Source organism: Mustela erminea, chromosome 4 (genome assembly GCF_009829155.1).
Source record: "Mustela erminea isolate mMusErm1 chromosome 4, mMusErm1.Pri, whole genome shotgun sequence".
In the NCBI taxonomy this organism is placed as follows: Eukaryota; Metazoa; Chordata; class Mammalia; order Carnivora; family Mustelidae; genus Mustela; species Mustela erminea.
The window spans coordinates 29,781,235-29,794,226 of record NC_045617.1 but is presented as its reverse complement, the minus strand read 5'-3'; the positions used below and the strand labels follow the sequence as shown (position 1 = coordinate 29,794,226).

Below are 12,992 nucleotides of genomic sequence, written 5' to 3'. Positions count from 1 at the left end.
TACTGTTGAATCCTATTGGCTAGTATTTTGTTGAGTATTTTCGTATCTATGTTCATCAAGGATATTGGTCTATAGCTCTCTTTTTTGGTGGGATCCTTGTCTGGTTTTAGGATCAAGGTGATGCTGGCCTCATAAAATGAGTTTGGAAGTTTTCCTTCCATTTCTATTTTTTGGAACAGTTTCAGGGGAATAGGAATTAGTTCTTCTTTAAATGTTTGGTAGAATTCCCCCGGGAAGCCGTCTGGCCCTGGGCTTTTGTTTGTTTGGAGATTTTTAATGACTGTTTCAATCTCCTTACTGGTTATGGGTCTGTTCAGGCTTTCTATTTCTTCCTGGTTCAGTTGTGGTAGTTTATATGTTTCTAGGAATGCATCCATTTCTTCCAGATTGTCAAATTTATTGGCGTAGAGTTGCTCATAGTATGTTCTTATAATAGTTTGTATTTCTTTGGTGTTAGTTGTGATCTCTCCTCTTTCATTCATGATTTTATTTATTTGGGTCCTTTCTCTTTTCTTTTTGATGAGTCGGGCCAGGGGTTTATCAATTTTATTAATTCTTTCAAAGAACCAGCTCCTAGTTTCGTTGATTTGTTCTATTGTTTTTTTGGTTTCTATTTCATTGATTTCTGCTCTGATCTTTATGATTTCTCTTCTCCTGCTGGGCTTAGGGTTTCTTTCTTGTTCTTTCTCCAGCTCCTTTAAGTGTAGGGTTAGGTTGTGTACCTGAGACCTTTCTTGTTTCTTGAGAAAGGCTTGTACCGCTATATATTTTCCTCTCAGGACTGCCTTTGTTGTGTCCCACAGATTTTGAACCGTTGTATTTTCATTATCATTTGTTTCCATGATTTTTTTCAATTCTTCTTTAATTTCCCGGTTGACCCATTCATTCTTTAGAAGGATGCTGTTTAGTCTCCATGTATTTGGGTTCTTTCCAAACTTCCTTTTGTGGTTGAGTTCTAGCTTTAGAGCATTGTGGTCTGAAAATATGCAGGGAATGATCCCAATCTTTTGATACCGGTTGAGTCCTGATTTAGGACCAAGGATGTGATCTATTCTGGAGAATGTTCCATGTGCACTAGAGAAGAATGTGTATTCTGTTGCTTTGGGATGAAATATTTGGAATATATCTGTGATGTCCATCTGGTCCAGTGTGTCGTTTAAGGCCTTTATTTCCTTGCTGATCTTTTGCTTGGATGATCTGTCCATTTCAGTGAGGGGAGTGTTAAAGTCCCCTACTATTATTGTATTATTGTTGATGTGTTTCATTGATTTTGTTATTAATTGGTTTATATAGTTGGCTGCTCCCACGTTGGGGGCATAGATATTTAAAATTGTTAAATCTTCTTGTTGGACAGACCCTTTGAGTATGATATAGTGTCCTTCCTCATCTCTTATTATAGTCTTTGGCTTAAAATCTAATTGATCTGATATAAGGATTGCCACTCCTGCTTTCTTCTGATGTCCATTAGCATGGTAAATTCTTTTCCACCCCCTCACTTTAAATCTGGAGGTGTCTTCGGGCTTAAAATGAGTTTCTTGGATGCAACATATAGATGGGTTTTGTTTTTTTATCCATTCTGATACCCTGTGTCTTTTGACAGGGGCATTTAGCCCATTAACATTCAGGGTAACTATTGAGAGATATGAATTTAGTGCCATTGTATTGCCTGTAAGTTGACTGTTACTGTATATGGTCTCTGTTCCTTTCTGATCTACCACTTGTAGGCTCTCTCTTTGCTTAGAGGACCCCTTTCAATATTTCCTGTAGAGCTGGTTTGGTATTTGCAAATTCTTTCAGTTTTTGTTTGTCCTGGAAGCTTTTAATCTCTCCTTCTATTTTCAATGATAGCCTAGCTGGATATAGTATTCTTGGCTGCATGTTTTTCTCGTTTAGTGCTCTGAAAATATCATGCCAGCTCTTTCTGGCCTGCCAGGTCTCTGTGGATAAGTCAGCTGCCAATCTAATATTTTTACCATTGTATGTTACAGACTTCTTTTCCCGGGCTGCTTTCAGGATTTTCTCTTTGTCACTGAGACTTGTAAATTTTACTATTAGGTGACGGGGTGTGGGCCTATTCCTATTGATTTTGAGGGGCGTTCTCTGAACCTCCTGAATTTTGATGCTCGTTCCCTTTGCCATATTGGGGAAATTCTCCCCAATAATTCTCTCCAGTATACCTTCTGCTCCCCTCTCTCTTTCTTCTTCTTCTGGAATCCCAATTATTCTAATATTGTTTCGTCTTATGGTGTCACTTATCTCTCGAATTCTCCCCTCGTGGTCCAGTAGCTGTTTGTCCCTCTTTTGCTCAGCTTCTTTATTCTCTGTCATTTGGTCTTCTATATCACTAATTCTTTCTTCTGCCTCATTTATCCTAGCAGTGAGAGCCTCCATTTTTGATTGCACTTCATTAATAGCTTTTTTGATTTCAACTTGGTTAGATTTTAGTTCTTTTATTTCTCCAGAAAGGGCTTTTATATCTCTCGAGAGGGTTTCTCTAATATCTTCCATGCCTTTTTCAAGCCCGGCTAGAACCTTGAGAATTGTCATTCTGAACTCTAGATCTGACATATTACCAATGTCTGTATTGATTAGGTCCCTAGCCTTCGGTACTGCCTCTTGTTCTTTTTTTTGTGTTGAATTTTTCCGTCTTGTCATTTTGTCCAGATAAGAGTATATGAAGGGGCAAGTAAAATACTAAAAGGGTGGCAACAACCCCAGGAAAAAATGCTTTAACCAAATTAGAAGAGATCCAAAATCGTGAGGGGGGAGAAAGGGGATAAAAAGAGGTTCAAAAAGGAAGAAAGAAAAAAAAAGAAAAAAGAATGAAAAAAAAAAGAAAAAAGAAAAGAATTAAAAAAAAAAAAGGAAAACACCTGAGAAAAATGTAAAAAAGAAAAAATATATATATTAGATAAACTAGTAAAAAATCGTTAAAAAAGAAAAAGGTAACAGTTAAAAAAAAAAAATTTACCCAAAGGCGAGAAAAGAAAAAAACAAAAAAATGAAAAAGAAAAAAATTGAATTAACTGCAAGACTAAAAAAAAAAATCACAGGGAAAAAGCCATGAGTTCCGTGCTTGGCTTTCTCCTCCTCTGGAATTCTGCTGCTCTCCTTGGTATTGAAACCGCACTCCTTGGTAGGTGAACTTGGTCTTGGCTGGATTTCTTGTTGATCTTCTGGGGGAGGGGCCTGGTGTAGTGATTCTCAAGTGTCTTTGCCCCAGGCGGAATTACACCGCCCTTACCCAAGGCCGGGGTGAGTAATCCGCTCGGGTTTGCTTTCAGGAGCTTTTGTTCCCTGAGCGCTTTCCGTAGAGTTCCGGAGGATGGGAATACAAATGGCGGCCTCCTGGTCTCCGGCCCGGAGGAGCCGAGAGCCCAGGGCCGCACTCCTCAGTGCGCCCTCAGAGAACAGCGCCCAGTTACTCCCGTCTGCCTGACCTCCGGCCGCACTCCGAGCTCTCCGAGCCTGCGACCGGTTCAAGGTAACACCGAGCTGTGAGCTTACTGTCGGCTCTGTCTCTGTAGCCGGCTTTCCCGTTCCAATACCCGCAAGGTCTGCGACACTCAGACACCCCTGATCCTTCTGTGACCCTGCGGGACCTGAGGCCACACTGAACCCGCGTGGGCTTCGCCCCGGTTTAGCCTCTGGAGCGATGTCCCTCAGCGGAACAGACTTTTAAAAGTCCTGATTTTGTGCGCCATTGCTCCGCCGCTTGCCGGGAGCCGGCCCCTCCCCCCGGGGTCTATCTTCCCGTCGCTTTGGATTCACTTCTCCGCCGGTCCTACCTTTCAGAAAGTGGTTGTTTTTCTGTTTCCAGAATTGCTGTTCTTCTTCTCTTCGATCTGCCGATGGATTTCCAGGTGTTTGCAATCTTTAGATAAGCTATCTAGCTGATCTCCGGCTAGCTGAAGCAGTCTCAGCCTGCTACTTCTCCGCCATCTTGACTCCTCCTCTTTTTTGAAGTTTTTGAAGAATGCTTTCAAACAGCAGTATTTTTTTGTGTGTGTCTGACTTCTTTCTTCAATAATTTGTTTGTGAGATTCATCTTATATTTTTGCATGTGGTTACCGAATACATGATCTTTGAGAGACATGCATGCACTTTTTGTTGGGTGTGTATCCTGGAGTACAATTTTGGCCACAGGGTTTGTGGATTTTCAATGTTAGAAGACCCTGCGGCACAATTTTCAAAGTAGGTTGTACCAGCTTCTAGAGAGACCAGCAATGCATGGGAGGTCTACTTGCTCCACAATTTCAACAACACTTGATACTACTTGTCTTTTTCATTGTAATCATTTGAGTATCTGTAAAATTGTTTTGAACTGTAATTTTAAATTTTATTGTCCAGAGTACTATGAAATTGAACTCTTTTTTGTATGTTTACTGTCCCTTTGAACTTTTTAGGGGAGAGGGATTGTTCAAGTTTTCTACCCACATTTCTATTGATTTGACTGCTGTTTTCTTTTTATGAATATTTTCAAGAGAAGAAACTCTGTCTTACATACACACACACACACACACACACACACACACAGAAAGACACATCCTCTGAATTGTTTCCTAAACTTAAATTCATTTTAATGTCTTATATCTCATATTTCTACCTTAGAGTTAATACTTTTTGTCTTCTTTTTTTTTGTTAAGAAATCTTTTCCTAGCTTGTTTTTAATATTATTGTTTAATTTTCACATTCAGCCATGTGATTGAAATGATTTTTTAAGTGTGATTATTGAATTGATCCAGACATACTTATTGAAATTACAATTCTTTTTCTTTGGCACTATAATATTATCACTTACATGTCAGTGACAATATAGGTGAAAATTTGTTTATAGATTGTATATCCTGTTCTATTTATCTATTGACCTTTTTCTTTTCTTTTTTAAATAAAGAGAAAAAGAGCACAACTAGGGATGGAAAGACAGAGCGAGAAGGAGAGAGAGAATCTTAATCAGACTCCATGGTCACCTTGGAGTCTTAAATGAGGCTTCAACTCACTACCCTAAGATCATGACCTGAACCAAAATCAAGAATTGGACACAACAGACTGAACTACCCAGGTTCCCCTCTATTAGTCTACTTTTATACTAATACCAAAATTGAGTAATTTATAGTTGAATTAATTATTACAATTCTTGAAATATGGTAGCATAAGCTCTCCAGTCTTTGTTTCTCTTAAGATTGCTTTTATTATTTTAGACCCTTGGCAAAATAAAATACCCTTGGTATTTTAGTCTGCTGTGATTTTGATTGGGATTATACCAAACTATAGAACAATTTGTGGAGAATTAACATCTTTAAAATCTCGAGTTCTTTATTTCATAAGTTTAGTATATCACTGTTTAGTTAGTTCTTATTTTCTCTCAATAATGTTTTATACTTTTCACCACAATATTTTGCACATCCTATGTTATATTTCAACGTATCTAAAGTTTTTTGATGCTATTTAAATTGTTACTTCATAATTTTTTCATTTTGTTTTGTTGTTGATATGTAGAAATATATTTTTGCACATTGATATTATATCCAATAAAATCTTGCTAAATTCGTTCTTTTAATTCTAGTAATTTATCTGTATTATTTTCTACATATACAATCATTTCATCCAAGAATAACCATAATTTTGTTTCTTCCTTTTCAAAGCTTAGTATGTTTATTTATTTATTTATTTATTTATTTTACTTTAATTACTCATTCCACTAAAGAGGACCTACATTGCAATGCTAAATAAAAGTGGTCATAGTGAGCACCCTTATTTCATTTCCAGTCTTAAGCGGAAAGATTTCAACATTATACAGTAAGTGTGATGGTTGATGTAGGTTGTTTATAGATACTGTGTATCTGCTTAGAAGTTCTCTTCTATCTCTAAATTGCTCAGAGCTTTTAATCTTGATTTGAAGCTAAAATTTATCAATGATACTGTCATAATTATCAAAAAGATCATTCCATTTTCTCTTAATATTTTAAACTTTATAGAATTATTTTCAAATGTTAAGCACATCTTGAATTCCTAAAATAAACCCCACTTATTTTTTTTATTTTTATTTAGATTTCAGTTAGTTAACATACAGTGTAGTTTCAGATGTACAGTATAGTGATTCAACACTTCCATACATCACCTGGTGCTCATCACAAGGGCGCTCCTTAACCTCACCTTTCCTCTCACCCCTTCCCTCTGGTAACCATCAGTTTGTTCTCTATAGTTAAGAGTCTGTTTCTTGGTTTACCTCTCTCTTTTCTTTTCTTGTTTGACTTTTTTGTTTTGTTTCTTAAATTCCATATATGAATGATGTGGTATGGTATTTGTCTTGCCTTGAATGATTTATTTCCCTTAGCATAATATTCTCTAGTTCTATCCATATCATTGCAAATGGCAAGATTTCATTCTTTTTTATGGTTAATATTCCATTGTATACATATACCATATCTTCTTTATCCATTCATCAGTCAGTGGATATGGGCTGTTTCCATAACTTGGCTATTATAGCTAATGCTGCCATGAACAAGAGGGTGCATGTAACCCCTTGAATTAATATTTTTGTATTCTTTTATATACACAATTTTGTATGAATTGTGCAATTGCTGGATCCTAGGGTAGTTCTGTTTTTAACTTTGAGAGGGAAACTCCATACCCATTTGGTTTGATGTATTATTGTCTTTATATTTTGCTAGATTCAGTTTGCTGTATTTAGGATTTTTGCATCTATATGTTCATGAAGAGTTGGTGTACAACTTTTTTTTTTAAGTTCTATCTTCTTATTCTTAATTAGACTCGTTAAAATTTTAGAAAAATTTTTTAAACATTTTATTTATTTATTTGACAGAGAGAGATCACAAGTAGACAGAGAGGGAGGCAGAGAGAGAGAGGTAAGCAGGCTCCCTACCGAGCAGAAAGCCCGATGCGGTACTCGATCCCAGGACCCTGAGATCATGACCCGAGCCGAAGGCAGCAGCTTAACCCACTGAGCCACCCAGGCACCCAAAATTTTAGAAATTTTAATAATATTTTAAATAACCAAAGTTTGGCTTTGTATGTGTGTTTTTTATTGCATTATTTTATCTAATATTTTATTTATTTCTGCTCTGATCTTTATTATTTTTTCTTCTATTTCCTTTGGATTTGATTTGTTCTTTTTTTCCCTAGATATTTGAGATGGCACTTAGATCATTGATTTTTAGTCTTCTATTTTTTAAATTTAAATTTTGATTTTTAGTTTTAAATTTTCTTTTAAGCATGGACTTAGTTGTATTCTACAAGTCTTAAGTGCCAAATTTTCGGTTTTATTTTGTTCCCTAATTTGGTAATAACCATTATAATTTCATTCTTGACCCATGGATTACTGAGGCATATGTTCTTTAATTTCTAAATTTGGGATTTCCAAGTTATCTTTCTGTTATTTATTTCTAGTTTAATATCACTATGATGAGGGAACATGCTCTGAATTATGTCAGTCCTTTAAATGTGTTGAGATTTAGTATATGGCCTAGTTTATGATCAATTTGGAAAACATAAACTTGAAAAAAAATTATTTTGTCATTTTGAGGAAGTATGTTCCATCTTTGTTAATTAAGTCAAATATTTTTTTATCATCTAAATTTTAACTGATTTTGTTTTTGTCTGCTTCTTCTGTGAGCTACTAAGAGTAGTGTTTTAATGTTTCCACTATGATCTGTATCTCCTTCTAGGCCTGTCAATATGTTGGAGGGTTTTTTTTTTTGTTTTTTGTTTTTTTTTAAGTGTATATAGAGTCTGAATTTTATCATTGTGATAGACATCCTTTATTCTCTTTAAGTCTACTTTATCTAACATTGGAATAGCTTCCCCAGGTTTTATTTGGTTAGTGTGGTTTTAGAACCAATCTTTACCCATCTCTTTTCTTATTTTTTACTATTACTTTTACAGGTAGCTTACAGTTTTGTGCCTTTTTATTCTGTTGGGTAATCTTAAAGTTTAGAATGTGAATCTATTTCATTTACCTTTAGTGTAATTACTGATACATTTGTTTTGGGTCACTTATATCATCTTACTAATTCTTTTGGTGTTTTCTCTATTTTACTTATGTTTCTGATTCTTTTTGGACAAATAAAATATTTTTAATTAAGTCTTTTTTCTTCTCTTAAAATTTTTGATCAGATGTTATTTCATTACTTTAGTCTTTATCTTAGAAATTTAAATATGTATTGTTGCATTATTATAGTCTAAAATAATTATCTTTATCATCCTCCCAATATTACTAGAACATTAATATTCTTTAATTTTATTTATGATTTTCTCAACTTTGGTGTTGTTATTAGAATGTACTTTGATTTAAATTCATTACAAACATCATAAGATGTTACTGTTCTTGCTTGGTTAGTTAAAATTATTGATTTCACCCATATATTTACCCTTTCTTTATACTTCATACATTTAAGCAGTGTAGTGGTTCCCTCTGGGATCATTTTTCCTCTACCTAAAGAACTCATTTGTTTAATATTTGTTTTAGGGGGGTATTTTTCCATGATAAATTCTCTCAATTTTGTTATTTTCATCATTATGATTAAATGCCATTGGCAAATGATATTTGTGTCGCTTCTATATATAGAATGAAATTAAAATGTGACTCTATGTTCTAATAAGCAATTTTTATTTCTAATTACATTTATTAAAATTTCCAGAATAATAGTAAAAGTGGATATTGTAGGCATTCTTATCTTTTCCTGACATTACTGCGACTTTGCTTCTCTTTTACTCTTAAATATAATATTTCCATTAATATGTGATTTTTATCTTAGTAAAGCTTCATTATGACTCCATTTTTTTTTCTGAAAATATTTTCTTAATCAAGAATAATTAATGATACCTATCAGGTGTCTTTAAACCATCTAATATGGTGATGGTACTTTTTTCTTCTTTGATCAATTATTATGTTAGATGTTAGGAAACTTTCCAAAATTTTAAATAGAATTACAAAAGCTCTGTTTGTTTCCCACATAAATTTAAGGCACCCACCCAATATTTTTTGGAAAGTAATTCTTTGCTAAATTCTTTTACTGCACTGTCCATACTTGCCCTCCACAAAATAGGAGTAATGGTCTTTTCTTTCTTTCTTTCTTTCTTTCTTTCTTTCTTTCTTCCTTCCTTCCTTCCTTCCTTCCTTTGGGTTAACATGGCCAGAAAGCATTATAGAAGATATTGTGCTTAGAAAGCTTACATTGATATTTTTTATTTTTATATACAAAATTTTCAGTTCTGGCTTTGGATCAATAAAAATTAATTATTTTATTTAATTAATATAAAATGGGTTATCTTGAGGAATTACAAAGATTTCCTTAAATATTCAAACCAGTAATAAATATGTAAACTTGAATTTGAATTATTTGTTTTCAAGAGAGATAAAGAATAGGAATATTTTATCCCACTGTCATCAAATAATGATCATTTTTGTATCCTTCTTTTGTCTTTTGTATTTATATCACATAGAAACTATAATTTGAACTGAGGAAAGTAGAAGATTTAGTTTTTCATTTTATTTTCCCATTAAGAAACAACTTCAGGTTTGCATTTCTATAATTGAAACTTTATTTCTAATTAAGTTTAAGAAGAACTTTATAATTGCTCCATTATTTTCCTGTTCCATATGTAGACTTTTTAATATTATTATTAAAGCCATTATGTCTCGCCTTTAGGAGGTTTTGTGTATTTTACCTGAATAAAACTTTGAAGAAAAATACTAGTTTGTACTAGAATAAGCAAGGGCTTTGAAGTTTTTGAATGAACAGATTGTAATGTTGGCTCTATCACTTGATAGCTATATGATCTTGGGCCAAAAGAGTTCTTTCCTATAAAATAATACTACTTGGGATTACTTTGAAGATTCAGTGAAACCTTAGACACTTATGGAGTGCTTACTCTAGGGCAGCCACCAGTCTAATTAAGTGCTTTGTTATAAGATAATATTTAAATTTTATAACAACTCTATGCAGTCACCTTCATTATCATACTCTTTTTAGAGATGAAGAAATTGAGACTGAGGATTTAAGCAATGGCCAATTTTACATGGATGGCAAATGGCAGACAAAGACTGTACACCCAGTTTGGCTTGAGTCTAGGCTTACACCACTGTTCTCCTCCATATATAGGTGACATCTGACTTGGTTCTTGACACCATTTAGTCATGTAAATTGTTATTGTTCTGCTTGGCCTAAGTCTCTAAAGACTTTAACTGTATTCAGAGAACTATTTCACAGTAAGTTGATTGCTCTGGTAACTACCATTAATTTAGTTGAAAGAATAAGAGAAATATTTCAAACTAATATGGGGTCAAATAACAAATTTTCTAATTCTCTCTGAATATGAATTTGTCTGAGTACTGTGGTATTTTGTTGACTCCTAATTCCTCATGTTTACAGGAATTATTACCATACCATGGATTCTTGCTAATTTAGAGTTGTTACCATACCAGAAATTCTTACTACTTTAGAATAAGTAGTTTGTGGCTTATGTGTCAGAAGACTTTTGATGAGGTATGAATTGCAAACTGTGGAAATGACTTATTCAAGGGAGTTTAGTTTGTGAATGACTGTGCAGAGAGTACATGGAATGAAATTTGAAAGGGAGAAAGATAAATGCTCTCTATTGTTAAACTAGTGCTAGTTTCCCAAAGACAGAGGTTGGGCAGTGTCAAATATCAGATGCTCACACTTTATTCCATTACCAAAGTAACAATAAAGAAGAGAATCTGTTGGCGGCAAAGGTCCCATAAGTCACTCATAACTGAATAGAGAGAATATTAAGAAGCAGCAAGGCTGAGACAAGAATGAGGAAACTGGATTAAGACATAACTGGTGAAAGGTGACAAATGGAAAGGTGAAAGGTGAAAAATGGAAAAGACATGTTTTTGAATTGTACTCTATATTTTATGGCCTAAATTATATGCTTCCTTATTATTTACTGATGAAGGGATTTGCACTGTTGGGGAGAGTTACCTTTCACAAATGTCCAAGTATCTTCTAAAAAAGACTTAGAGTAGAACAAATAGAGAAATGCTACTTTGCTGTCTTTTCCTGCAAGCTCTTTCATTAGAATTTGCAAGTGAATTTGTATTTTGGGCGTTTAGCACAGTATGTGCCATAGAAATTATGCTAAAGATTTCTGAATTTGTCAATTAATGGAGACATATTTAATATTATTTTCCTGATGCTTAGCTTCATAGCTTAATATCAGCATAGAGTATTTATTATTCTGAAACTGTGCAAAAGTTTGAGGGATAATGCTTGGTACTTAAGGCAAGATCTGTATATACCTGGGCTCTAAAAGAAGGAATTATTGAAAGAAAAAAGCAAAATCATATTTAAATTATGGTAAATTATGATAACAATAGCAAAGAAATTTTTATGATATGGATTTATCTAAAAGGGCATATCTCAAATATTCAAGTTCACAGAAAAAGTAAGCACAAATTCCATGTATTTAAGCAAATCACACACACACACATAAATGCATACATACATAAAAGTAAAGAAAACTTTATACATTTTCTTTATCTTCTAAGAACTGTATGATTATTCTTTCTTTTTTCCAGGTGGCATTTTCGAATATGTGGAATCTGGCCCAATGGGAGCTGAAGAGCTTGCGTTCAGATTTGCTGTGAATACAATCAATAGAAATAGAACGTTGTTACCCAATACCACCCTAACTTATGACACCCAAAAGATAAACCTCTATGACAGTTTTGAAGCATCCAAAAAAGGTAATTGATAAATATTTAACATTATATTTTCTGGAATTCAAATTTCCAGGTATTCTTGAGAGATTTCTTAATTCTAAATGTAATTAGTAAGTTATTAGGAATATTTTCATGCAAATATTTCTTTTTAAAACACATGTAAATTTTATCAGGGACAGTAAGGTGATATGGTTACCTATTACAAAAAAAAAAGCTTATAACATGAAATACGATTAGATCTATGATTGTTGTGAAATTGGTTTTTTTCCCCAATAATCCTGTTTTCTTAGTAAACTATTCCTATTTTTAAGAACCCACTGAATAAGATGATACATTGGTGGATTTTAACAAGTTTTGGAATCCATTTTTACATTTTTATTTCTATTACCTGTCGCTTCTACTACATTATTACTGTTGTCTCAGTTTACTGACTCCCTTGAAAGTTCTGTAGTTCCAAGTGACTTCATAATGTCAGCCCAATCTTAAAATTTTACTGGAAAATTTTCAAAAAACTTTCATTTATGTGTACTCCATGCCTATTTTTAAACTAGTGGATGTATCTTCTTATGACTGAAAATAAATGGAAAATGTGAAAATTGAATTATAAGAAGATATAATTAGAATATTTATAAATTTTGTTATTTTATTATGTTGTTAAACTGTGTTTTTAATGGTAAGAATAGAAAAATAACTTTGTAGATATGACTTTAACATTTATAAAGTAAGGAAGGTAATAGAGAACTATTATCAACACATTATTTTAACCAAACAACAATCTTGGTAGTAAGAGCGTTTTGAGAGAGGTTTCCATAGTCTTACTTGTTTAAGTGGGTGATCTTTTCTTTGCATAGTTAGCATTCTTTTGCACAGTTAGCATTGACAGGAATTAAATTTCATAATATGTATTTTTCTCAAAGGAGTGGACTTAGAAAGCATTTGCTCTAAATTTATATTTTTAAAACAACATTTATTTTTCTGTAATTCTAATATTGTTTTATTAGCTATCTTACCTTGATGGAAATGTACATAATTATTTATAATTCTAACCTGGTCTAGATTTCTTCTAATTTCATTAATATTAATGGCAACTGATAAGGTACAATATTCCGTGAGATGAAAGTACCCTTTTTATCCCCCAGCTAACTAGTGTTTATCAAAGCCTATATTCTGCCTGCCCTTTGAATTCATATCTTTATGAATACAAATAAGTTTCCACATTTCAGAACCATGTCAGGGTGATGAAAGGTTTTAAAGGCTGGAAAAAAAGGGTAAAGGTTATTGT

The 12,992-nt window shown here is 33.4% G+C and overlaps 1 protein-coding gene across 5 annotated transcripts in view; it reads left to right on the top strand.

Annotated features, from left to right (window-relative positions):
* Nucleotides 1–12,992, top strand: part of GRIK2 (glutamate ionotropic receptor kainate type subunit 2) — a 653,190-nt gene that overhangs the window by 241,592 nt on the left and 398,606 nt on the right. For all 5 annotated transcript variants that reach the window (XM_032338955.1, XM_032338957.1, XM_032338958.1 and 2 more), the window contains one exon: nt 11,567–11,734. In XM_032338955.1, the coding sequence (XP_032194846.1) occupies nt 11,567–11,734 (168 nt within the window). The remainder of the gene's footprint in view (nt 1–11,566; nt 11,735–12,992) is intronic.